Source organism: Mesoplodon densirostris, chromosome 2, assembly GCF_025265405.1.
Source record: "Mesoplodon densirostris isolate mMesDen1 chromosome 2, mMesDen1 primary haplotype, whole genome shotgun sequence".
Classification (NCBI taxonomy): Eukaryota; Metazoa; Chordata; class Mammalia; order Artiodactyla; family Ziphiidae; genus Mesoplodon; species Mesoplodon densirostris.
The window spans coordinates 37,313,656-37,340,930 of NC_082662.1; the positions used below are offsets into that span (position 1 = coordinate 37,313,656).

General features: G+C 50.9%; 2 protein-coding genes across 6 annotated transcripts in view; one reads left to right on the forward strand and one right to left on the reverse strand.

Moving 5' to 3' along the window:
• SLC6A9 (solute carrier family 6 member 9) overlaps positions 1–9,291 on the reverse strand; it is a 32,332-nt gene extending 23,041 nt beyond the window's left edge. For 3 of the 5 annotated variants that reach the window (XM_060089681.1, XM_060089678.1, XM_060089680.1), the window contains exons 1-2: positions 9,049–9,291; positions 3,012–3,127 (exon numbers count right to left, since the gene is read on the reverse strand). Coding sequence is in view for 3 of the 5 variants with exons in the window: in XM_060089678.1 (XP_059945661.1) it covers positions 3,012–3,041 (30 nt within the window). In the remaining 2 variants the exon portion in view is untranslated. Of the gene's footprint in view, positions 1–3,011; positions 3,128–8,799; positions 8,853–9,048 lie in introns of those variants that run through there. The other 2 variants (XM_060089679.1, XM_060089682.1) reach the window with 2 other exon arrangements.
• LOC132502823 (sterile alpha motif domain-containing protein 1-like) overlaps positions 4,456–27,275 on the forward strand; it is an 84,331-nt gene continuing 61,511 nt past the window's right edge. Inside the window, exons 1-5 of the mRNA XM_060119030.1 lie at positions 4,456–4,525; positions 8,007–8,190; positions 8,354–8,774; positions 11,572–11,730; positions 13,414–13,448. Coding sequence (XP_059975013.1) covers positions 4,456–4,525; positions 8,007–8,190; positions 8,354–8,774; positions 11,572–11,730; positions 13,414–13,448 — 869 coding nt within the window. The remainder of the gene's footprint in view (positions 4,526–8,006; positions 8,191–8,353; positions 8,775–11,571; positions 11,731–13,413; positions 13,449–27,275) is intronic.

Genomic DNA, 27,275 nt, shown 5'->3' on the forward strand with positions numbered 1-27,275 from the left:
GCCAAAGCAAACACACAAACAAACAAATAAATACATTTTTTTAAAAAAAGCCTTCTAGGACGATTCAGATGTTCTGGCACCCAGGGCTCTAGCCCAGGTGACACTGCTCTTATTCATCATGAGGCTTCCAGGGGCAGAAGCAACTAGTGAACTCAAAGATGTTGGGGCTTCCCTGATGGCGCAGTGGTTGGGAGTCCGCCTGCCGATGCAGGGGACGCAGGTTTGTGCCCCGGTCCGGGGGGATCCCACATGCCGCGGAGCGGCTGGGCCAGGGAGCCATGGCCGCTGGGCCTACGCGTCTGGAGCCTGTGCTCCGCAACGGGGTGGGGGGCGGTTGGGGGCGCAACGGTGAGAGGCCCGCGTACTGCAAAAAAAAAAAAAAAAAAAAAGATGTTGGGAGAGGCCAGTGAGGCTCACCAAGGCCTTTCTGCCCAAGATGCTGTATGAGTGGGGAGCGGACACAGGGGAGGGGACTGAGTTGGCCAGCTTGTGGACTTGGTGTGCAGCTGTGGAGTTAAAGCTGACCCAGTAGGGCTCTCCTGTTGTCCTGGGCTCCTCTCCTCCAGCTCCCTGTCCTCCGAGCCCCAGGCAGCCCTGCCCCACATGTGTATAGAGGCACTAGGTCTCCACGAAAGGACCACCGCCACCCCCCACCCCCAGTGCCCCCAAGCATCCCAGCTGCTCCCAGGCTTGGAGGCACCCTGGCCAGCTGGGTTCCTGCACGGCCCTGTCCTAGGAGCTGCTGAGGCGTGAGGGAGGCAGCTGAGCTGGCCTGGCAGAGACCATCTGGGCTGGGAACGGGGGGAGGGACACGTGCGGCAGGCATGTGGGTCTGGGCACATGCTGGGAAGTGGCTCACCCTCCACGGGGCACCTGACACATGAAGAGCCCAGCAGAAGCTCTAAGGATGACATAGGGTGGACACTGAAGAGACCCAGGGGACACCTGTCCTCATACCCAAACCTGGGGCAAAGGGGGATGGAAGTGAGGACCCCATGGCAGGGGTCAGCTGCCTACTCCCAGCCTACCAGGGCGGGCACAAACGGCAACAGAAGCCACAGACCTGGGACGGTCCAAGTGCCACTGGCTTACATGCATGGCCCTCAAGACCCTCTGTTCTGCCCCACCATGGCATCCAGAGAAGGAGCATCCTCAGTCACTTGCCCTTAGGGGACCACAGGCACCTAATAAAGTCCAGGCGCAGCTGCCTAGGTTAGCTAGGAGAGATGGCGCTCCTCAGAGGCTGTATCCTAGAGACAAGCACTGAATGGAGGCGGAACTGGTTCCAAACTGGGTCCCGAGAATAGCGGAGCCCAAGGTCATAAGCAGAACTGAGAAAGAAGCAGGAATAGAATCTCGAGCAACCACTGGGGGTGCCCAGGGGACATGCTATGGAGCCTCAGACGCAGCAGTGGCGGGCAGAAGTCAAAGGTCAGAGGGGACGGAGGAAATCGAGCCCCAGCTATCTTTAGGCACATCCTAGTGCTGGGAACAAGCGTCCCAAGGCAACATTCCCTTCCACAGACGGGCTGGCCTGCTGGGCGGCAGAGCCCAGGGTCCGGGAAGCTCAGTTCCGGCAGGGATTCTGGGACCTTGTGATTCATGCTCCCTATGTTGCCCACGTGGGTTCCACATCTCTCCTGCCTCCCTGCCCCAGTCCTTTGAGGGTCACTCCAGAGAAGGTAGAGCAGCCAGTACTGAGTAGTACAGAGTACTCGGAGGGTTTCTTAAGTTTCATGGGACACAGAATCTCCATGTAGGGAGGGGCAGGGCCACAGCCCACTTCCTGCAACAGGCCCATGGCAATTCCAGCACTTCCGGGAAGGGTGAGGCCATTTTTGATTCTATCACAGCATCCACCCCCTAGCAAGTATTCAGGTCAGGAGACCTCCAGCTCTGCCCACATCCGAGCACTCAGAGTTCAGGTTGGCTGAGGAATACTTTGAGAAGCTTAGCGCATTCAGACTTGTTCCAGTCAGGAGGGGGCCAGACCAGAGCAGGTCTGAGGGGCTGGATGCTGGAAGTTCAGAACAGGACAGGATAGAGGGTCCTGAGCCTGGAGCGTGACTGTCCAGCTCCCTCCCCCAGACCATTCCTTTGGACCAAGTACTTGAGTCCCAGAAATCAAATCCCTGGTGAGGGACAGGGCTTGTTTGGGGAGGGCTCGGCAGAGACCCTGGGCCAATCAGTCTTTCACTGAATGTGAACAGCAACGGGAGAATCCATGTGGAGAAGGGAGGAGCCATGGGAGGGGCCGTGCTCTGTCACTGGCTTCCTCCCCTGACAGCTGCCCAGTGTCACTGGTTCCTGAGGCAAGATCCCAAGAGAAGGAATACAACCACTGCCCCTGGGGTATTTTCCTGGTTCCCGATTCCAGGGCTGGCCTGTTCCGTCCATCAGTGAGCCGGCCCTGCTCTTGCCCACCGCCTCTCACCACCTCTCCTGTGCTCTGAGGCAGTGAGCTGTGAAGAGCTGTGGCTTGGGGAACGGGGAGAGGGAGGTTTTCTGAGGAGGCCTCAGGAGACGATTCGAAATGAAATGCTCTATGTTACTTTTCAGAGTGGAAGAAGAAAAAAATCAGACAGGCTCTGAGGACCCCTTGATCAGCACATGCTGAATGCTCCCCACGGCAGGCAGAGCACAGCGTTGGGGGTGCCTGGGTGTCAGCCACAGGACAGCCCTCCCGGCAGGACTGACTGCAGCCTTCTCTCGAGGGTATCTTATGATGAGGGTGGGGAGTGTGCCTCGTGCCTCCTAGCGTGCCTTTCGGGCTCTGTGGTGGAATCTGCACCGCTATGGGCTAAGAGCCATGGCAGCATCTAACCTGCTAGGTGAGGGGCTGCCCACCTGGGCCTGGGACAGCCCTAGCACTCAGGAGCCCTGACAGTGCCAGACTCGGGGCCCCACGGAGCCTCCTAGGCCCTCCTGTCAGGGCCAGCAGCTGACAGCAGGCCCCAGTGGGGATGGTGCTCATGACCCCCTCCTCCCTGCAGTCTGGCCCCTGTACTCACCAGCATCGCTTTGGCACCTTTTCCTACCATGGTGGCGGCGGGTTAGGGGCTCTGGAGTCCCGGACCACACTCACAGGCTCTGTTTCTAGCACCTTTCAGAGCACAGGCCTCAAGAGCTGTGGAGAGAGCAGAGAATGCACTGAGGATTTGGCCCAGGAAGGCAGGGCAGGACATGTGTGGCCCTCAGGGCTCTTCAGAACAGGTAGTGCAGGGCCCAGACCACCAGCTGGCAGGCCCTCTCTTCCCTCCCACCCTGGCCCAACCCCTGCCATACGATTTCCTGTCCTGCTCATTTCTGGATGACCCTCAATCCAGTTCCTACCTCACTCTTCTCCCAAACCTTCCCCTGGATCCCTTGGTCTCCAGACTTCCTGTCCCAATGGGCAAAGGTCTACTTTTGACTCTCCAGATGCCCAATTCCATAAAAGCTAAAAAATGAACACAGAACTGGGACAGGGTCCAATACCTTCATCATCTGTGTGAATGGCTTCAACCTTTCCCCTGACGGGGAGTCAACGTGGATCAGCACATGCTCCCCAACCTCACCCCAGCCAGGCATCCAGGATGGTCCTTCCCTATCCTGGTGCCACTCAGCTTGGGCTCCAGGCAGCGGGCTCGTTGTTATGTCACTAACTTGGACCAGAAGCTCTAGGCACACCAAACACAGCATGTGCAGGCACAACGCTGCCATGCCCATGCTCAGGCTGGCCCCTGCCAGACACCTTCCCTCCTGTTCACCAGGTGAAATTCTACAAATCCTTTAGGAGCCTGCTTAAGCGTCACCTCTCCTCTGTAGCTTTTCCTGACACTGCCCCCACTCCACCCCAGAGTGAATAAACTGTCTCCTCTTTTATTTTTTTTAAATTAATTTATTTATTTTTGGTTGCATTGGGTCTTCGTTGCGGTGCACGGGCTTCTCACTGTGGTGGCTTCTCTTGTTGCAGAGCACGGGCTCTAGGCACATGGGCTTCAGTAGTTGTGGCTCGCGGGCTCCAGAGTGCGGGCTCAGCAGTTGTGGCGCACGGGCTTAGCTGCTCTGCGGCATGTCGGATCTTCCCGGATCAGGGCTCGAACCCGTGTCCCCTGCATTGGCAGGCAGATTCTTAACCACTGAGCCACCAGGGAAGCCCCTGTCTCCTCTTTTGTGTTTTGTGCAGACTTCTACCAGTGTCCTTATCAACTCATTTGCTTACGTCTGTCAACCATGGGTTGGTTGGACAGTTCCCTGAGGGGTTGGATGTGTTTCATCTACCCCTCTGTGCCCAGCACCTGGTGCGGTGCTCAGCTTGCGGGGAGTGTTGGTGGAACAGAGTTGAAGGGAAATGGGTAAGGCTGAGGCCTTGGAAGGAGGGGCCAGGTCAGCGGGAGAGATCTCTGTAGGAAGCCTCTGAGAGGCGAGGTGGGGCTGGTGAGCAGGAGGGGCAGACAGACGGGAGGGGCGGCCATGAAGCTGCTGGTGTCTGCAGGTTCAATGCTGGATGGACGCAGACGGAAGAGCGGGGAGTTTTTGACAGGTCACAGGAGTGGAATCAACCTTCAGGGAGTCTCAAAGAATTCTCTTATGGGAGGAAAACGCGGGGTCAGATGCACAAGGACATTCACGCTTCATAGGGCCTGGTCCTAGGAAGGACTGGGGCCTTCTCTGGGTCCTCTCAAGGAGTCACTCTACTCCAAAGGCTGTTTTGTGCCACTCTGCCCCACCTACAGCCACCTTCAAGGGCCACTTCCCACCCACAGGCCCAGGAAGCCACTGGAAGGCTAGAAAAGAGAAGGAAGAAGCTCTTCTTTGCCTATGCAAACCAGCCCTTGGCTACCTTAGGCCTTTGTCCTGGCCACCAGGTGCCCTGCATAACCTTCTCCCCAGGGCAGCGCCAGGTAGGGATGTGACTTGTGACCATTTCCCTTTGGTTAGTCACCCAGGCCGGCCTTCCTGCCTCTCACTGTTCCCTAAAGAGGTCCCTGCTTGTGGCTTTGGTCTTATGGGGGCAGTCAGAACAGGGGGTGTGCTCCCTTAGAAGATCATACCCTTGTCTTCGCTTATCACACCCCTGCCTCCTAGCTGTACACTCTAGATTTGCTGTCCTCAAAGCTGTCCCTCTTCAGCTAACAGGTAATAATGACAATGATGATAATAGACAGTAATGACAGCAGACGGCATTGTTTATTAAGAGCCACCTCACTGGTTGGGCATTACGCCCTCTGGTCAGGTGAGTAAACTGAGGACACTCCATCCTGGAACCTAAGTTCCAGGGTGTTATCCCTAAGCACTGCAAATACAGCCCTTGTGGTCAGGGTGCTGACAGATGAGTGGAGAAAAGATTGCTTGGGGGCTGCTTCCAGGACAATGAGTTGGGTGTAAAGCTTTGCTGCTTCTCCTGCTTCTGCCATTTCTGTTAAAAGGCCCCATCCATCCATTCAAAAAGGACCACCTGAATGCCTACGATAGGCCAGGCCCTCTTCTAGGGGTTGGGCATCCACACTACCCAGGCACCAGGCCTGCCCCTAACCCATATATGGGCCACTATTGACAAGCTCTCCATCTGTGCCACGTGGGTCAGAGTCAGGTTAGCTTGTGATAGAGCTTGGACTCTGGGACCTGGAAGGAGGAACTGGCTCTGCCACTCACTAGGTATGTGACTTCAAGCAAGTTACTTAACCTCTCTGAGCTTCAGTTTTCTCAATCTGGAAGACGGGGCTAATCAGACTTCCTTTGTACATTCTGAAGTTTGTGCTTAATTTTTGACGCTACAAGTCCTCCACTTTTTCCTCCCCTCCAATCCATTAATCTTCCCAAAGTCCTAAAGCCCTGATTCCCTCCAACAGTTTTCCACAGGCAACAGGATATGGCCTAAATTGTTCAGCAGGCATTTAGGGCTGGCCACATTTCAATTCATTTACTCCGCAAATATTTATTTCGGGCTTGCTCTGGGCCAGATCTGTGCTGGGCACCAAGAACTCTTTGGTCTCTGCCCTCCTGCAGCTTACAGGCTGGTGGGGAAATGAATGAAACTGGTGACTCAAATGTGTATAATTAAAGCCTACAATAAAGGGTGCGAAAGTGAAAGATCTTCTTTACGAAAATCTACACCAGGGGGGCCTGGCCTTGTCTGAGAGTTACAGAGGACTTTCCCGAGGAAGTGATGTTTAAGAGTCAGAGGGGGATGATTCGGCAACAGTGAGCAGAGAAGAGGAAGAGAGATTCAAGCAAATGAAATACTATATGCAAAGACTGTGAGGCTGAGGATCAGAGAGTGAGGGAGAAAGTGGCCAAAGACAGAGGTGGAGAGAGAAGCAGGTTCGGGGTCTTTGGGGCCTCGGTTTTGGTCTTTATCCTGAGGGCAATGGCAGCTACTGAAGTCTTTAAAGCAGAGTTGTAACTGCGAGGAGGAGCAATTGGTGGAACGTGTATTTTGAAAACATCACCCCAGATTAGTGTGGAGAAAGGACTGGAGGGAGGGGAGAGGGGAGGAGAGGAAATCAATTAGGAATAGGCCAGGCCAGGGATGAGGGGGCTTGGCTCAGGAAGGTGATGCTGGGGTGGGGAGAGGTACAGAGATTTGAGAAAAATAAAGAACCTAAATTTGGTAGGAGACTTGGTGGTGAATTGGACTTAGGGGGTGAGGGATAAGGAGAGGTCTCTGGTTTCTGTTGGTATAATAGGAAGAAGCCTGTGCTAGTCCCAGAGACAGGAACGCTGGGGATGCTGCAGGTTTGGAGTGGGGAGAGGATGAGCTGGGTTCGAGTTGCCTGTCAGCCACCCAAGGGAGCATGGGGAGAGGGTAGTCATAGGACCCAGCCCACCTTTACTGTCTCATTGCTCAGTCTTCCTTTCCTCCAAACAGGACTGTCAGGTCAATCAATTTTAAGGGTCCATCTGGGCCAAGCCCTGGAGTCCTCGCTGGGGATGGAAAGGTGACAGGTTCTTTCCTGGCCTTCAAGGACCTCACAGTTTAGGAGAGATAGTGGAGGAAACATAATCTCCATTCACTGTGACGGAGGAGGTGGAGGGGCTGTGAGAGTGGGGGAGGGCCCTAGTTCTGCCTAGATTCAAGGTCGGCTACCTGCAGCCACTGGCGGCCACTTGCGACCACGTGGGACTATTCAGCATCCCCAGAGGGTTCTTGTCTTCATGCCTTTGCTTAGGCAGTTCCCTCTTCCTTGAGCACCCTTGTCCCCATATCTATCTGTATATACCCCACCCGTCTTCAAAACCTGTCCCAATGTCATTATCGTCAAGAAGGCTTCCTTTCTCCTCCCATTTGCAGTCCATCTTTAAAATGCTACTCCCGGTTACCCCCAAAGCACGCTGTGTACATCTGATTAATATGCTCCTCACACGTAGCCGCTGTGGCATGGTTACTTGTGTCCCAATCTGCCTTCCCCACCAGCTGGAGAGATCATCCAGGGCAGAGGTGTGATTCTTCTGTGTCCCCAGAGCTGGGCACTGAGCCTCAGTCGCAGTGTAGGCCGAGTAAGGGGGCGTTTTCTCTGCGGTCCTTGGAAACATTTGGGCATGCTCAGTGTCGCTCTTTAGTCCCTTCCTAGAACCAGTCCCCTCACCCACTATCCTCCAATCTTCTGACGCTCCCTCACTTTGGGGTTCTTTAACCTCTCAGGTCCTTCTCTCCTTCTCCACTCCTCGCTCGCCAGCCTTTATCTTCTAGCGGCCGCAGCATCAGGCTTGTTTCGGCAAAGAAACAGACCTAGGCTTTGTGCGGGAGCTGTCAGAGAGCTGAGGACGCGGCTCCTTTAAGAGTGACCAGCGAGGGGGCGTGGCCTGCGGAGTACAGAACCGAAAGGGGGCGCGGCTCCTTTAAGAAACAGCCGGCAGGCTGAGAAGAGGCCCTGGAACGGCAGGAAGAGGCGAGGTCGCTTTCGGAGCTGTAGCACCGCCTGGAGCGCCCAGATTCCTCGAAGCGGGGCGCGTCCGCCTTAATCGGGGTGCGAGGTGTCGGGGGTGGGCGTTACATCAGCCGCCACGTGTGGGCCTCTCAGCTGGTGTGGAGGCGGCAGCCCCGCCCCCGGTCCCTGCCGTGGAAAAGTACCCGGGCGCCCAGGTCCCCGCCCCTTGCCCCGCCCCCGAGCCGGCTCAGGCCCCTCCCGGCCCTCCGGGAAAGCCCCCTCCCGCCCGGCCCCGGCCCCGGCCCCGCCACCTGCTCCCGCGGGCCGTGGCTGCGGGGTGCGGGGCGCCGGCTGGGAGTGGGCACCCCAGGCTGCTAGGCCCCTGCCCTCACCTGCGGCCGCCTGGGCCCGCCCTACGCGCACCGGGAATGAAGGTTGGGCTGGGGAGGGCGCGGGTTACAACCCCCAAAGAACAACGCGGCCGTAGCCCCTTCCCAAAGCCGTGGCCGGGAGCCGAGGACAACAGCCCGAGGGCACCGAGACTCCCTGGCGCGGCTTCCCAGGACCTGCTGGCGCGCGGGAACCCTCAACCGGCCGCCGAGTGGGCGGGCAGATAGTGAGGCAGGCCGGCTGGAGGGGCCAGATAGGCAGCTTGGCCGGCCAGCGGCCGGCAGGGAGATGGAGAGCAGGAGCCCGCACGAGGGGCGCAGACACCCGGCCCACCGGTTCCCGGCGCCCGCAGGCCCCAGGCGCGCCGACCCACTGGCGCCTCAGACAGAAGCTCTGGTTCCGGCGCTGCCGGCACAGCCCCGCTCCCGCAGCCCCGGACCGAACCGGCGTCGGCACGCATCTCCCCCTCCTCCAGGAGCGCCCCCCGCCCCGCGCCGCGTTCCCTCCCGCTTCAGCTCCTTGGTGACAGCGGTGACACCCAGACGCTCGCACCTACCCCGACCTTTCCGACGAGACAGACATCCCTGTACGTGCACCCACACTCTTACCCCCAGATGCCCGCATGCATGCGCGATCACACACACACACACACAAACACACACACACACACACACACACACACACACGCACGCTCGCCCGCCCGCTGGTCCTGGGGCTCAGCCCCGCGTAGCCACCAAACACCCAGACCGACGGCGGGACAGACAGAGGCGCGGGCGGCAGCGCCCCCTTCCCCCAGGCTCCTTACCATGCTGCAGCCCCCGGCCCAGGCTTGCCGGGTCCGCACCGCGGTGCGCCCAGGTGGCTTTCTTAAAGGGAAAGTTGCATCAGCCTCCTGAGGCTCAGTGCCGCCGCGAGTCCGCCCGCCCCGCCGCGCCGCTCGCCGCTCCTCCTGAGCTTGTTGTGTTTTGGTTTCAGGGAGGCGGGGGCCAAGAGTTTGGTGAAAGTTTGGAGAGTGGAGAAGGCTTGGGAGATCTAGCCAAGTCCCTCCCCTCTCTGAACAGCTCCCCTGGCCTCCCTGCGCCCCCCCCCCCATCTCATCCCCACCCCCGGACGACTTCTCAGGCTCCTCCTCCCAGGGAATAAAATTACAAGTTGCTCCTGCTTTCAGATGATTGATCCCCACGAACCCCTGGGAGTGGGCTCCGCAAAGGAGCCCCCTTCTCCGCCCCTGCCTTGCTGCCCTTCAGCTGGGGCCCTTGGAGGAAGCAGATGTCCCCTTCGGGCTAGGCTGGAATGGAGCCAGAACGCCTGGGGCACTTGGGGGGCTGGAGCTGGAGTTAGCCTGCCAGGCCCCCGGCCTTCTGCGCCTGCGTTCCCCCTAGAGAGAAGTCAGAGCAAATTCCATTCCCTTTGAGCAGTGCCGCTAGGGACTGTGGGCACAGCTGGGTAAGGCCTGGGTCCTACTCCTTGGAACTGGAGGGCTGGGGGTCCTTTCTCCATGGACCCTCCTTTGACCACTGGTTTGGTCAACCCTACATTGGCCATTGTGTTACAAGTGCTGCAGTCGCCAACCTGGGCCCCCTCTTCTCTCCCTGGGGAGACATACCTGGGTTCCAGTTCCAGCTAATGGAGACTTTGCCAAAGGGAGCTTTGCTGAGCCTCAGTTTCCTTCCTGCAAAATAGACAAAATACATTGCTCCAGGCTGCCCCTGAGCAGCAAGGCTTGGCAGTTGGTAGAAAGGGGCTCCCACAATTGCTTACCTTGAGAGCCACCAGCTTTCAAGGAGAAGGGCCGGTTAGTATTGGCTGTCAGGGAACAGTTGTTGCCCCCAGCATCTGCTCAGGAAGGGGACCAGTCTCTTCTCAGCACCCTGAGTCTGTCCTCACTGTTGTCTGGCCAGGAAACCAGTTTTATTTGTTCCCTGGGGATAGTCAGCCTCCAAGAAGCTGATTCACATATGCCAAACTTGCACAAGATCAATTGACAAGTGAGATTCCACTTTATTAATTTACAATCAGAGGCACTGAACAAGATAGCAGGTATCAGGCACAGATACTTCCTGCCAAGGAGTGCTCTCAGGCCACACACAGTCCATTCCACCAGGCTTCTCCAGGGCCCTACCAACTCAGAACTTATAACCTATTCACAGTAGAGACTTGATCAGATCTGGGAAGATCTGGAGACATTATTCTTGTCAGCAAGTTTATTTTCATTTTTACTCTGTCCCCAAACCTAGCAGGTACAGCATGTTTGTGATTTATATTCTCCTATGAACGGATTACAGGTGTCTTATGTGTATGTGTGGCCTCTTCCTGAGCAGTCTGTTGCTCCTGTGCCCCCCTGCCCCTGTGGACTTGAGTAGGTGGATCTGTGTTTGTGAGTGACTGTGTGTACTGCAGCAGCTCTGTGTAGTGGTGTGTGTTTGTGTGTGCAACTCTGGGGGCTGGGCTCCTGTGATCCAGGCCCCACCCCCTCGCCTGTCCTGCTAGGACATAAAGTCTGTGGCTGGTCTCTCCCTCCCTCCCTCCCTCCCCCTGGGGCTTGTCAAAAAGGGCCACCACACAGGAAAGGCAGGATGGAGGCTGTTGAAAGATCCCCCATGGAGTGGAGTGGGGACAAGGAAGAGTGGGACAGTGGCCTCCTTTCCCCTTGAAGCAGTAGACTGGGGGTCAAGGGGCCCTGAGAAGAGGGCACTGAGGGTCAGTGGAGCTTCTGGGATCGACCTGGCCACCTCACCCTAAGGACTCCATATGAAGGGAGGGAGGCTCAGGATGCTCACAGCCAGACCCTGGGGAGGCTCTCAGAACCTGGGGCTGGTGGTGGGGTGGGGTGGGGTGAAAGAAGAGAGGGGGAGGGGTGCTCAGGGTTCAGCCCTCTGAGGCTCTATCAGGGAGAAAGAGCATTTGGGATTAATCTGGGGGCAGGGAGGCAGCCTCACACTTTAGCCCATGGGGTGGGGGAAAGAGATCTTCCCTGGGGGTGTTTGGGAAAGTTGGAGATATTGCCCACATGGGTTTTGCTAGACAGATGACATAACACAAATCATATCTGCATACATATAGAGAGATTGATAGATGTGTGTATTTTACACATCTTGATCTAGAAAGGGCTTCAGGCAGCTACACAGTGAGTTGAATCCTGAGGAAAAGCTTGTGAGAAAGATTCTGGTTTGAAAAACCGTCTCCACGAGTCAGGGACTGAAGCGGCTGTTTTTTTCCAGCCAGAATGAGGCCCCAAGGGAGGCAGGTTTGGGCCTAGTCCAGGTCAGACCTGGGATGGCCTTCATCCCCTCCCGTGAGCTCCCCGCCCTGGGCCACTGGCCCACAGGTTGGGAAGGGCATGGCCAGCCTGGGCCACTGTGAGGAGAGTAGGGGGGCTCAGGCCAGAGGACAGAGAGAAGGACTGATGGAGTCAGACATCTCGCTGGCTTGCTTCTTCCTGGGGCAGGGCAGTAAGAGGACAGGCAGCAGCCGGGGCCCACCCACTGTGGGCTAAGGCGTGTCTCAGGAGCCTCTAGTCGCAGTGCAGTTTCCTGGGAGGGCTGGGCCCAGCGTCAGATCCCCTGGTGCTGACTGGTGTCACTTATCGTCATCAGCCTGCAGGAGCAAGGCCTCTGTTGAGCCACAGGGAGTGTGCTTAGGTGTATGTCTGGTGGGATTAGGGATAAGGGCAGACGTGGGCCACTTCTAGAAGGCACTGTAGCTGGCAGCACTAGCCACCTTGGTGGAGGGGTGCTGAGGGACCCTGCTGAGAAGTTGGGGGAAGGTGGACATTGCTTTGAGTTACAGCCTGGCCTGACCAGGCTCGGAGCCCCAGCCTCAGGAGCTGCAGAAGCCCACCTGGGCTCTGCTCTCAGATTCTTCCTCCCTTGAACTTGGAGCCTAGTGGTCAGTGCCTGGCACCTTCCCTGCCCTGTCCCAATGCAAGGGAGCAAGCTAGGTTGGTTCCAGATCCAAGAGCTGTCTCTGGGGCTTCCTGTGCCCTTCAGGCCATCCTGTTGTGCTTTCTCTGGCCCTGGTTCAGGGGGCAGCATGAGCCAATTACAGGAATCAGAGCAGGGTTCCAGGCTGGACCTCAGCAGCTGCAGGTAAAATTAGGCATACAGACTGGAAACATTGACTTTGGCCTGTCTGGGGTACAGCCCTGATGTCCAGAGCATTCAATGTCCAAATTCCTAAATACCTTAGACCTCCCCAAATCCAGAATTCCCAATGCCAAGGGTGCCAGGGCTGCCAACACTGCAGAGAACCCCAAACCCAGAGTTCCAGCACCCAGAGCCCCCTAATGCCCAGGGCACCTAATGTCTAGACCACGGATGTTCCTAACATCCAACTCTCAAAGTGCCAGTGTCCCGATTCACTGGAAAGGAATCTGGAGGGGAGGGAGCGGTGGCTCTGATGACCCAGGTCCCTTCAGCGACTGACATTGCCTTAGGAGTGGCCATCATGGAAGCTGGGGCCTGGGGTGGTGCTGGAAGCAGCTTGATGATCCCATCCTGTCCTGAGGAGGGATGGAGACTGGCAGCTTTTCCTCCAGTCCCTTCCCACCCCGGTCACATGACCTGTGTAATTGCACGTCCGTCCACTTACTCACCACGTATGAATGTACATCTACACTGTGCTGGGAACTGTGCTGATTTCTAGGAACTCAGTCCTGAGAGAAAAGGAGTTCCTGCTCTCCTGTATGGGATGTGCGACCATGTGCCTATGTCACCTGCCCATGTGGGGCAACACATCTCTGTCTGTGACCCATGTGTGGCCACAGGCTTGGCTGTGAGAATGAATGGCTGCTGGCGTGTGATAATGTGGATGTGAGGCCGTGAGCACAGACTGTCAGCAAGTTGACATATCTGACTGTCACAGCGGGTCTGACTCTGTCCATCCATCTGGCCATCCTTATGATCCCTCCCTGCCTCACTGCTGAGGAGATGTAAAGCCCCCTCTTCCCCAGGATCGGGCCTCCCTGTGGGGAGCAGGGGGCTGATTCAGAGCTAGAGGCTGACACCCAGAGCCACCCTGTAGAGGGACGGGAGATTCCTCCCACTGCCCCTGCCCCCGCTGGACCCAGAGCCTCTTTAGATTGGGAGGAGTGGCTATAAGTGGAGCAGCCAACACCAAAAATAGCCATCCACCCTGGGGAGGATCCTGTGACACCACCCCGTCTTCCCAGTCCAGCCCAACCCGGCTTGCTGACCTGGAGCCTGGGTAAGGCTCCTGTCTGACTCCACTCCTCCTGTCTGAGTAACCCCTTCAGACTTGAAGGAGGGACAAAGCCATGATGTGACTACAAATGATGACATCATAGGGAGTTAGGACAGTATGGGGCGTGACACAGGGCCCCTCGGGCATGGGTGGTGTATGGCAGCCCGAGTGGGTGGGGCTCCACCTGCTGGCAGCACCCCACAACTCCCAGCAGCTGAGGATGGATAAGGCTGTACTGGGGACCCTGCCTTATCAGTTTCCCCCATGTGTCTGATAAGCCTCTTACCGTGGGCTAGCTCAGGGAGCAGGCAGGCAGCAGGCTGGAAGAGGGAAAAGGGTCATTTGGGGCTGGCTGAGCTCCAGGGCAGACAGCCGGGGTCAGGGAACCCTGGCAGAGCCCCAGGAAGGGGGTGGGAGGGGTCCCTGGGAGGGGTCCCTGGGAGGGCGATGGCTGCCTGCATCCTTATCCCAGGTCTTCCACTTAATAGCCAGGTAAAGTGGAACCTCGGTTTCCTCAAAATTCCTCAACAGGAAGTATCAGTGTGACCATCAATCATAGTGTTGTTGTGAGGATTAAATACGGGTAAAGTGGGCACAGAAGAGGGCCTGGTACCTAGTAGGTGCTTATCCTCCTTCCTAGGTGAGATCAGGGTCCTACCTACGAGGTACCCATTTGGCCCAGCAGCACACCTGGCTGGCCTAGGCCTTGCTGGGGTTTCCAGAATCTGTGCAGGCCCATCCCCAGCCCCAGCCCCACACCTTCCCAGTCTGTGCTTGCCTCCAGACTCCCCTGGAATCCTGGACCTTCTGGCAGGGTTTCTTCCGGCGCCCCCCACTGACATCTTGGAACCCTGGTGCCCTCTGGTGACAAAAGCCATACATGGCAGTTACAGCCCTATCCCTAGGGCACATCTGGCCAGACAAGGTGCTGTCCCTTGTCTGGTTATTTTATGTCTTCCTCACATCATGTTTACAAGGTAGAGATTATCTCCATTTTCTAGAACTAAGGCTCAGGCAGGTTAAATAATTTGCCCAAAGTGAAAGAACTAAAAAGTGGTAGAACCTGAACTTGAACCCAGGTTGGCTGGTCTCTACAACCTATGCTCTCACCTTGCGAACAGTATGCACACAAGGTCACATGGTGACCCAGTTGGTGTTTATGTGCCGTACTGACAATTTGAGTGCAACTATGATTGGGTGTGTGCTCATTGAAATTCTTCAACTGTGAATACAAAATCGTGTGACTTGGTTTTGAGCACAATGAGGTTGGGTGTTTGACTATGGGGACTTTTTGTGTGGCTTTAGTGTGGCCGTATGATCTTATTGTGTGAGCGTAACCATGGTTAGGCTCGTCATTTATGCCGTGTGAGATTAGCCATGGCAAAGTCTAGCTCTGTGTTTGTGTGTGTGTGAGAGAGAGAGAGAGGGAGAAAGAGGACTGTTGTGGACGGGTGTGTGGCTAGCTAGAGAGACTGTGTGGGGGAAGGTGACCGAGGGCCCTGAGTTCCCAGCACCACTCGCTTTTGCAGTCCCAGGATTGAATCTGCTCACCATGACACACATGATGGATGGCTTCACATGCTTGATACACTCCCATGGGCCTCCCGGTTCTTAATCCTCCCCTCTCCCTGACTTTTTTTGGAGGAAGTAAAGCAAATAGTACCACAAATGGAGCTAGCTTTCATTTTTTTCCATAGGATATTTGTGAGAGCATTTTATAAACCTTTGAGTGATAACTCCAAAAAAAAATCATTTAAGAAGAAAAGTAGGGGCTTCCCTGGTGGCGCAGTGGTTGAGAGTCCGCCTGCCGATGCAGGGGACACGGGTTTGTGCCCCGGTCCGGGAGGATCCCACATGCCGCGGAGCGGCTGGGCCCGTGAGCCATGGCTGCTGAGCCTGCGCATCCGGAGCCTGTGCTCCGCAACGGGAGAGGCCACAGCAGTGAGAGGCCCGCGTACCGCAAAAAAAGAAAAGAAAAGAAAAGAAAAGTAAATATGGCTATTCTAATTCTTTAATTTGAATTCGAGTGTCAGTTCTTATTCATTCTCCGGGTGTTGTTCACAAATCCCTGGGGGTCTCCAAGACCCTTCCAGGGGATCCACAAGGCAAAAACGTTGTTCATAATACTAATAAATTGTTCTTTGCCATTTTCACTTGGTTGATCTTTGTGCTGATGATGCAAGAACATCAGTGGGTATAATTGGTGGTACCCAAGTAGGAATCAAGGCGTGGCTCCCAACTGTACCAGCAGTCTCTATATTTTTCTCTGCCACTATGCATGCACAGTACAAAAATAAAAAGAGAGAAAGAAAAAGGGCTGGTTTCACTGTTGATAAAGCAACAAAATTATTAATTTTATTAAATCGCAACTCTTTTTAAAAAATTTATTTATTTTTATTTTATTTATTTATTTATTTTTGGCTGCATTGGATCTTTTTTGCTGAGTGCAGGCTTTCTCTAGTTGCAGTGAGCGGGGGCTACTCTTCTTTGTGTTGTGCGGGCTTCTCACTGTGGTGGCTTCTCTTGTTGTGGAGCATGGGCTCTAGGCGTGTGGGCTTCAGTAGTTGTGGCTCATGGACTTTAGAGCACAGGCTCAGTAGTTGTGGCATGTGGGCTCAGTAGTTGTGGCTCGCAGGCTCTAGAGTGCAGGCTCAGTAGTGCACTGGCTTAGTTGTGGTGCACAGGCTTAGTTGCTCCGCGGCATGTGGGATCTTCCCGGACAAGGGCTTGAACCCCTGTCCCCTGCACTGGCAGGCGGATTCTTAACCACTGCGCCACCAGGGAAGCCCTAAATCTCAACTCTTGAGTATGTCTTTTTAATATTTTGTGTGGCAAAGGAGAAGTATGCATACTGAAGTATGATAGTTATCTCCAGGAAAAGCACTCAAAAAGATTTTGAGTTGTGAGCCCAAAGTCACTTTTCTCACTGAATGACTACTTTCACTTAAAAGAACACATGACAAGAAAAGTTATTCAGACTTGGGTATTTGGCATGATTTTCTCAAAAGTGAATGAAATGAGCCTGTCACTTCAAGGGAAGGAAACTATTAGTGTTTGTGGCCAGTGATACAATTAGAGCTTTCAAGTGAAAATTAGAATTTCGAAAACTTCCGTCTGCTACAGTGAGTTTGAAAGCTTCCCAAGTTTGATGAGATTGGTAATGACATTAATGAATGTATGGGCTTTTTTGTTTCTTGGATTTTTGTTTTGTTGGTTGGTTGCTGGCTGGTGTGTATAATGAAATGTGTCAACATTTGGAAGATCTGATAACTCAGTGAACCAATATTTTCCAAATGACCAGGGTATGATGTTACAGAATCATGCATGGATGAAAGAACCATTCAAAATGCAAGACAGACCAATGGACTTTAATATAACAGAGTGTAAACAGTTCATTGATATAGTTTCAGATTCCACACTGTCACTAACCTTTAAGAAACGACACCTGTCGAGTTTTGGTGTAGTATCAAAGAGGAAAGCCACAGTAAACTGAAAAGGCTATTAAACGATTTCTCCCTTTTCCAACTACATGCATTGTGAGGCTGAGTTTCCTTCACATCTTTCAACCAAAACCATTTAACGCAACAGATTGAAAGCAGAAGCAGATATGAGAATCAATATGAATCAGTATGAATGTCAATAGATAAAACTCAAACAAAACTTTTGGGTCCTCAATTATTTTTAAGTGTAAAGGGTCCTGAGACCAAAAAGTTTGAGAACAGCTAAATTAGAGTTTTACTTAAAAAAAGACAAAACTGTATTTAAAAACCTGCTAAGAAACTAGATCTTAATTGTCCCTAGAAGAAATAATAATTATGGGACATGATAGAAGTGTTAGCTAACGCTGCAATGGCGATCACATTGCAATATATAAATGTATTGAATTAATATGCGGTCCATCTTAAACTTACCCAAAGTTATATGTTAATTATATCTCAGTTTTTTAAAAGGAGACTTTTTAAATTGTTATTATTAATGTATTATACTATTGGAGAATAAGCTTATTTTACTGCTTCCATCACAATGCATATAAGCCACAGATTTTCAGCATATTCAGTGTGATTGGTGACATTTTCTCTCCCTTGTGGGATGTGCACCTTGTCACCTTCTCCCCACACAGCCTGGTCTTCCTTCATGAGAAGAAAAATTGATCCCTCAGTAGCTACTGCTTCCAGGACCAGTGACGCAGGCCAGCAGGCTGGCTAGGCTCTTTGTAATTACTGGTGCTCCTGCTCATCCTGTCTCTCCTGTTTCTAAGCACACTTTTTTTTTTTTTTTTTTTTTTTTGCGGTACGCGGGCTTCTCACTGTTGTGGCCTCTCCCATTGCGGAGCACAGGCTCCGGACGCGCAGGTCCAGCTGCCACGGCTCACAGGCCCAGCCGCTCCGCGGCATGTGGGATCCCCCCCCGGACCAGGGCACGAACCCACGTCCCCTGCATCGGCAGGCGGACTCCCAACCACTGCGCCACCAGGGAAGCCCTCTAAGCACACTTTTTAAAAAGCCATTATTTGTTGAGTACTGTGTTAACAACTTTATATTCATTTTCTCATTTAATCCTCACAATGATTCTACAGGCTAGAAACTATGATTCTCATTTTATAGGTAAGAAACTCAACCTCGGAAAGGTTAGGACAAAGCTTTAGGAATGTAAGTGACCTTAAACCCCTTTTAATTTATACATTCAAAAAGTTATTCACCTAAAATTTAGTACTTTAATAATTGTTCTTAGTAACAAATTGCCGCTGAAGGGAGACAGCAGCACAGATCCATACCTAAGCGTCACCTGAGCCTCCACCTTTGCATCCTTGCCCCTGAGATCCCACTGAAGCCCATGTTATGTTGAGGGCATGTCTGAGCCCTAGTACTGATGTCTTGCCTGGATTGTTTCCAGAGGCTTTATGCACAGCCTTCACACCCCCATCTCCACCCCCACCCCCCATCCGCTCCACCGGCATCTCTCTGAGCCCTTACCTGGGGCAACATGCTTGAGCTCTTCACCTGATCTTACATACCTGAGCCCTTTGATCAGTCATCACACCAAAACCCCTCTCCTGGTGTTGAAATATAGGTGGATTCAGACTCCAGGGCCGCCCCTTTCAGGGAGCAGCAGAGGAAGTGGAAGCTGGAGGCTGAGGGCAGTGGGTAGAGACAGGGTGTGAGCTGAGAGAAGCAGGAATGGAGAGGAACCCTGGGCTCTCAGCCCCCAGCCACGGTCAGGAACATTCCCAGACAGTGCTGACCTCTCACCCCAACCTGCTTCAGCTCAGGATCCACTGCCCCCACCGCCCCCACTTCAAGGACCAGCAGCTGCCTCTGGAGCAACTGGGGCATCACCATAGCAACCAGGCCAGGCCAGGATGGGGGTGGGGTGGGGCTGCTTTAAAGTCTTTTGTGGCTTCAAAACATAGGCCTGATCCTCTCATCTTGGTCATGTTCAGGGGCCCTGTGGATTGGGGGACCCAGGCAAGTAGGGACCATCTGCTCCCCGCCATGTCTCTCAACTCAGGGAAGGATGTTTCTCTGGTCTCAACAAGATCCTTCCCGACACAGTCCAGTGGGAAATTCAAGCTCTCTGTCCCACCCCCCCACCGCCCCAACACTCTAGATGCTGGCGAACGTCTCCTCCTGGCGTTCTGGTGGCAGAGCTGGAAGGGAGGCAGGGAGGGTCTGACCTCTTGCCTCCGCCCCCCTGGGCTGTGATGTATTAGGGATGAGATCTTGTCAATGGAGTACCTGACGGGAGGAGTCGAGGAGTGACTGTGGGGATGAGGGCTGCTCAGGGCTTGGTGACCTAGACAGAGGCCTTGTGTGGTGATTAGCTGTCACGCTGGGTCTAAGCTCCTTACCCTCAGACTCTAGCCTCCCCCGCCCCAGGTCTAATCCAGAGGTGGGGGGAAGGGCCCTGATGGGTCTCCAGAGACATATTTAGCATAACCAGCTGTGGCCCTGGGGGGATGGGCCTCTCTCTGTCCCTGTCTCCGTGAGTCTCTCTGCTTCTGTGGGCTTCTCTGCCCCTCCCTGCCTCTGTGTCTCGGTTTCCCCGTCTCCGCGTGTATTTTGTGCCTTGTCTCTGTGAAGAGCTCTGCGGCCCTGACTCCGTGAATCTCTGGTTGGTGACACAGGGCATGGACACCACTAGGTAATGGGCTACACAGATCTCAGTGACAGGACTGTGGGTGACAGGAAGTCTTGGGGACACAGACTGGTAGGTGACATGAGGTCTTAGACAACACGGTCTCAGTGGCAATGCATTGTGGGTGACCCAGGTCTGGGGGACGTTGGGTTGTTTGTATTTGACACACAGATTGGGTGACCCTGAGTTGTGGCTAACACAGGATCTGGGAGACTCGACGACAGCAATGCAAAATGAATTTGGAGGCAGTAGAGCGACAGCAATGGTTCTCAACTGGGGCGTTTGCCCCTTCCGTCCCGGGACATTTGGCTGTGCCTAGAGACACTTTTGATGGTCACAAGTGAGGGAAGATATGCTACTGGCATGTAGCGTGTAGAGGCCGGGGATGCTGCTCCATAGTCCACGTGCACAGGCCGGCCCCCCACAATAAAGAACCGTCAGGCCCAAATGCAGTGAACGAACTCTGAAGCCCAACTGCTCAGGTTGAAATCCCAGCTCTTGCCCTCTGCGACCTTGGGCAAATTTTCTCAGGTCTAACATGGAGTACCCAGGCAGTATCCTTCTGAGGTTATTGGGATTGCTGAGCTGACACTTGTAAAGTGTTTAGAATAGTGCCTGGCACAGAGTAGGTGCTGTTTATTGACTCAGGCCTGGAGAGAACAAGAGTAGGTTTAGATTCAGGGACTCAAACGTTCTCTCCCTTTCTGATTACAGCTTCTGCTTCAGACAGGCTTCTTCCATTTCAGGACAATACATGGCCAAAAGCAGCTCCCGTAATACTGTTACCCACCAGGGTTCTTGGCCTTCCTTAATCAACAGAAATTAAGAGGCCAGACAAGAAATTCAGGCAAGACTTTATCGGGGCCCCTGCTGCAGCAAGGGAGAGAGAAAATAAGTGACACGTTCCCTTGCTCACTCCCCGAGGGGGGAGGGAGCTGGTTCCTTATGTGGGCTGAGGGTAGGGGTGTGTCCAGGGCTCCAGATGGAGTGGTGACTTAAGTTGTTTAACCACCCCTTTGGTATTGTTGAGTGCAGGGGGCATGTGTAGTACCCTGTTTTTGCTCCTGACACCCTGCTTTTGCTCTGGGCTCTTCAGAAGTGGCAGTTGAGTTTTTGGTCTTCTTGTATCTTGTTGTCCATAATTTGCCCCAACTGCACATGCACGCAGTTAGTTTTCATCCCTTATAGTTTCTTTGTATTTTGTTGCTCCAGGAGACGTTTGTCCAGGTGCAAGCACTGCAGCAAAGAGTCCCAGGTCCCAGGCCCTGGCCTGTCTCATTATGTCATGTGGGCTCATCGATTTCAGAGGAAGAGACAAGTACTTATAAATCCCAAAGAATGGCTCTGATTGGCTAAGTCTGGGTCACATGATCATCTGTGTTTTGCAGGACACCACATAAATAGATTAACTCTTCTATTCTTCATGACAACTCTTTGGAATAGAACTTTTACTCTCCTCTTTTAACAGGTAAGGAAACTGGTGCACAGAGGTTCAGTAACTTACTGGTACCTTGCAAACCCAGGATTTGATTCAAGGCAGTCTGGTTTAAAAACATGCACTCTCCATAACCACCATCTTGAATGTTTATATTTAGATATGTAGGGTTTTATTTTAAAATGTGCAATAAGAAGCAATGCTGTATTTATTAGCAAGACGCAGTCACAGAAACGTTTTCATTACAAAAAGTTGCTCATTTTTGTTTTTCTAAGATAAAGCAGTTGTGCTAATAACATTAAGCCATCCATTTTCTTGAGTGGGCTGATGAGACATTGGTTGTGATTTTCTTGGGGAGAGAAAACAATAAGAGCTGGTCCTGGGGTGAAGAGTGGGCTAGGAGGGAGGAAGGGACCTTGGTGGTGAGCAGGAGAACTAGGTCTAGATAGGACCTAGCCTGGTGCTGAGATGGGGCTGCCATTGTTGACAAATCCTTTACGTTTGGATGATGACCCAAGACCAGACTCAACCTTTTGACTTTTCCTGGAGCATTGACAGGGATCCAGCACAGTCGAATCAACTTTACTAAATAATACATCTGCCATCAGTCACATACATCTTAAGGGAAAGAATGCCTGGATTGTGAGAGCATCTTGCCCTGGGGCCAGGGGCGAGAGACTAGGGGGCATGGATGGGGTGCTACTTATGTCCTTATTCATATCACCTAATCATTCTTAGGTGCTTAGTATAAGAAATAGGTGGAAACATGAGTGGTTTCTGCAACAAATTGGTGTCGGGGTGGGTTTATAGTCCCCTCTAGTGGACACTTTGTGAATTTACACAATATCAGATTTTGGATGTGGCACATTAACGTAGGCTAAATCCACCCAAGGCAAGGCAAACTTTTTTACCAGGGGGTTGGCCTCCAGAGTGTTTGGAAAACACTGTGTGTGTATGTGTGTGTGTGTGTGTGTGTGTGTGTGTGTGTGTTGTGAGCTGTGTAGCTTCTCCTAACTTCACCACGCAGAAGTCAGGAAATGGTTAGAGAGACAAGATGTGGGAGTAGCTGATGGCAATATCCCAAGGATTTTATTTAAAATGTGAGAAAAGCAAAGGCTGTGGAGATAGGAACTTTTTCCCTCTCTTGATGTAGACTAAGTAAGGTGATTTAAATATGAAGGCACAGCCAGTAACTTTCCAAACAGAATTGGATGTGTGCCTGGGGGGATTCTGGATGTCAGTTAAACTGAGAAATACTCCAGTTCCACTGATTCCCTTGATTAACCCCGAACAAGAAAATAAAATGTGCTGTGGTGCCGTGCCATTATTAAAAAATTAAAAATTAAAGAAACCAAATAAGTAAAGGACCAAGAGATAGTATACCCACAGTAAATAAAGGGATGTTTTTGCCAGGATGGGGAAATAGAAGGGTTTGGGGGGAAGGGCATATAAGAGGAGATGAGTTAGAAGTTTCCTCCTAATGGTGAATGTTTTTGTCTTTAAATGTGTATTTAATTTTTTCTCCTTCTGAGAAGGTAACACACTCTTTGTTTCCAGCCAGAAACTGTCTTTGATATGATTGGATTTAGAGCTAGTTGGTTAAAAATTAGTATCTGGGGATTTAGAAAATATTTTGTTTGTTTGAATGGCTTCTCTTAAGCCAGTGGATGAATTGCTTTATTATGAGCCTAAATTGCTCTTGGCAAAATTGTCTTTATGTGTTTAACTGACCAAGGTATAATTTGTTTCATTTATGAACACAGTAAGATTTATCTATGAATTAGAGACATTGAAAAAGTTGATTTATTCTGATAATGATGTTAAGATTTTTTGGTTTTGTGTGTGCAAATAATCCATTAGTTTGATAAAATTTAATTGAAATCACTCATTAATGCATCATTATAACTTGAACACATCTGTGCAAACATAACGTTTTAGTCTGTTCATGTTGCTCTAACAAAATACCATACACAGGGAGGCTCAAACTTCAGACATTTATTTCTCACATTTCTGGAGGCTGAGATGTCCAAGATCAAGGTGCTGGCAGATTCAGTTCTTGGTGAGAGCCTTCTTCCTGGCTTCCTGGCTTGCAGAAAGTCACCTTTTTGCTGCCTCTGCACATGGTGGGGAGGAAGGAAGGAAGGGAGGGAGGAAGGGGGAGGGAAGGAGGGAGGGAGGGAAAGAGAGAGATGGAGAGGTTAAGCTTTTTGGTTTCTTCTCATTGAGTCACTAATCCCATTATGGGGGCCTCACCCTCATGACCTCATCTAAACCCAATTACCTCCCCCAAGCCCCACCTCATAGTGTAACAGAGAACAAACCTGACTCCATATTGGACCTATTCCTTTAGCTCTAACCTTTGTGCTCTGTTTCCTGTGCTTAGTCATGCTGGCTCTGCACCTTGGAAAGGAATGTTGCCTATAGCCTGAAATACACATAATAGCCCCTTTTCAAGGCTCTGCCTCCCAGGCTTGACTATTAAAGGTATAACAATTTTCATTCATATAGAGATAAAAAGTTGTAGATCAGAATAACATTTGTCTTGTTGGAGATTTACAGGAATATGGTGACCAGACCTAGAGTGGACAGCTACAAGAACAAAGGATTATCACATTCCCTCTGGGGTCTGGCCAGCACCAAGAAGTATGCAACAACCAGCCACATCCCCTACTTTTTTTAGTATAAAAGAAGCCTGAATTCTAACTGGGGTGAGGTGGTTCTTTGGGACACCTGTCATGTGGCGAGCAGTATGAGCTTGGACGCGGTAACAATAATATCATCATATTGGGGGTTAGGGCTTTGACATATGAATTTTGGGGGACACAAACATTCAGTCTGTATAATAAGTATCCAGTAAAGATGCCTCCCAGTCACTACCTTCTCTGTCCTCCCCAAAGCAACAACTAATCTGACTTCTAGTCGTTTTGCCTGTTTTTGAATGTTATATAGTTAGAATTATACAGTATATGCTCTTTTTTTTTTTTTTTTTTGCCACACCTTGCGTCTTGTAGGGTCTTAGTTCCCCAACCAGGGATAGGATCTGGGCCGCCGGCAGTGGAAACGCAGAGTCCTAACCACTGGACTGCCAGGGAATTCCCAGTATACACTCTTTCTGTATTTGTGAGATTCATCCATGTTGTTATGTGTACTAGCAACTTATTCGTTTTGATTGCTGTATTGGTATCCCATTGCATGAATACACAACAATTTATCCATTCTAGTTTGTCAGTTTTTGACTATTATAAATAATACAAATATTTTGGTGCACATACCTAGGATTGGGATTGCTGTCTCCCAGCATATGCATATATTCAACTTTAGGAGATATCATCAAATGATTTTATAAAGTGGTTGTACCAATTACACTCCTACCAATAATGTGTGAGAGTTCAGCCATGGTAAAAGTATTTACCCCACAGAAATTGGCAACTTCTACAAATCAGGGTTTCTTTCTCAGTGAGCCAGTTGTTAAATAGTTATCAGCACACCACTGTCAATACCCATTGTCACAAAAACTTCATATGCTTTTTTTTTTTTTTTTTTTTTTTTTGGCTGTGTTGGGTCTTAGTTGCGGCATGAGAGAACTTTTTTTTTGTTGCAGCGTGCGGGCTTCTCTCTAGTTGTGGCATGCGGGTCTTCTCTTCTCTAGTTGTGGCTCGCGGGCTCCAGAGCACGGGGACTCTGTAGTTGTGGCACACGGGCTCTCTCGTTGAGGCGTGTGAGCCCAGTAGTTGTGGCTCTCGGGCTTAGTAGTTGTGGCGCATGGGCTTAGTCGTCCCGCTGCATGTGGGATCTTAGCTCCCTGACCAGGAATCGAACCTGCGTCCCCTGTGTTGGAAGGCAGATTCTTTACCACTGGACCAGCAGGGAAGTCCCTTCACATGTTTTTCAATTCTTGGTATTGTCAGTCTTTTTCTCCACCAAAAAGAAATAATAAAATAATTTTTTGTTCAAAATTTTAATTGAATATATTTTTAACTCTAACATAAGACAAAATTCAGAGATATTATTTTTATTTTATTAAGACCAAAACTAACACAACATTGTAAATCAACTATACTCCAATAAAAGTTTTTTTAAAAGATCAAGTATACAAGCAGTCAGACATCTTTTACTTTCTACACACAAACACCTCTCAAATTTAAAAACGATCACCTTATTTTTTAGTCCTTTCAAAATCATATATCTTAATGTCAAGGATGAGGAAAAACCAGGACAAACTTACATTGTTTGTGAAACTGTTAACTGGTACGAGGACTTTGGAAAACTCCCACAGTATTTCCTAAAACTAAATATTCATATACTCCCGACCAGCAATTCTACTCCTGGGTATATACCCAATAGAAATGAGTGCTTCTGTCCACCAGAAGGCATGGATGAGTGTATTCATAGCCACATTCTTCATGATAACCCACTCTGGAAACAACCAAAATGTCCATCAGCAGTAGAAAGGATAAATACATTGTAATGTGTCCATACAATGGAATATTGTGCAGCAATAGAAAAGGAACACAGTATGGACAGTATAGCCACAGGGGTGAGCCTCACATAATTTTGACCAAAAACTGGCACAACTAATCAACACTGGTAGAGGCCAGGTAGACGTCACCCATAGGAGTGGTACTAATTTGCAGGAGACAAGAGAGACTCTTCTGGAAGTCTGGACTTATTCTATTCTTTTTTTTTTTTTTTTTTTTTTTTGCGGTACGTGGGCCTCTCACTGCTGTGGCCTCTCCCCTTGAGGAGCACAGGCTCCGGACGTGCAGGCTCAGCGGCCATGGCTCATGGGCCCAGCCGCTCCGCGGCATGTGGGATCTTCCCGGACTGGGGCACGAACCCGTGTCCCCTGCATCGGCAGGCGGACTCTCAACCACTGCGCCACCAGGGAAGCCCCGGGACTTATTCTATTCTTGATCTGGGTGGAGATTACATGGGGTATATGTATTTAAAATTGACTTGTACACATTACTGTATCTAAATTATATGCTAATAAAATGGGAAACATCATATAGCTGCCTGTTATTAAGAGTGATGTTACTGAGTCAGATCCTTATGCCAGGTGCAGCCTAAGTCTTATGCTATATTTAGCTGATATTGCCGTGTAGCATGAAAATACCGTTTTTCATAAGCATGTTGTAAGATAGGGGAGAATCAAGATGCTTCTTCTGTAATAGTTGGGAGTGCTCTTCATTTTGGCTGTTCCAGAAATCATTAATCATAAGATTTGGCAGCTGCCATCTGACTTTTTTTTAATTAAAAATTTTTTTTAGAAGTCATTTGGCTGTATTCTCTTTGCTTATGGGGTTTAGACACAGCTTGAGCATAATAATACTCTGCTTTTAATGTGCAGCTTTCTTTTCTTCAGCCATAGATTCAGGGGGAATGAATTTGTGAAGTATGTCAAAATCCACCAGCAAAAGAAAACCAGGAATACACCTGTAGTTAATCAAAGCTAGGTGTATTTGGCTTGCTGCAAATACACCCCAAGGAAAATGCTCCCCAAGGGAACCTGGGGGTCATCTCAGTTAGGAAGACTTGGGTTTGGGCTTTTGCTGAGAAGGGATTAGGGAAGCAATCCTGCATTGGATACTGTTAGGAAGCAGGAACTGTTGATGCGATTCTGAAAGATCAGCCTTTGGGGTGGGATAGGGGGCCACACAGATCAGGGGGTAAAAAGGTGGGAAGTGGACCAAAAGGGAAAATGCTGCCCATGTATCCTCTCCAAAATAACTATTAGAGAAAGTCCTTCAGCCAAATTAAAAAATGAATGAAAAAAGTTAGCTGAAATACAAGGAAGGCATAATATGCTGAACACAGACAGCAAGCATCAAGCCAACAAAACCAGTAAAATTTATGGTTAAATGTAATTCTTGATCTTGTGATTGTGGAAAGATTCTTAAATAAATGATCATAGAAAGACATACGCTCCTCATAAGAATTAATGCAGAAAGTACTAAAAAGCTGCTAATTGTATGTACAGAAACATTGACCAAGAACTTTCAGATAATTAAATATGAAAATAGATTGATAGCTAATGCAATTTTTAAGAGAAAGTATGTTAACTAGGTATTTTTAGGAAGAAATTTGTGTTGTTTAAAAGTCAAGAACTGTTATATACTGGCAGAAAAACAGACATGATAGATCAATAGAACAGGATAGAGAGCTCCGAAATAAACCCATGCACTTATGGTCAATTAATCTATGACAAAGGAGGAAAGAATACACAATGGAGAAAAGACAGTCTCTTTAATAAGTGGTGC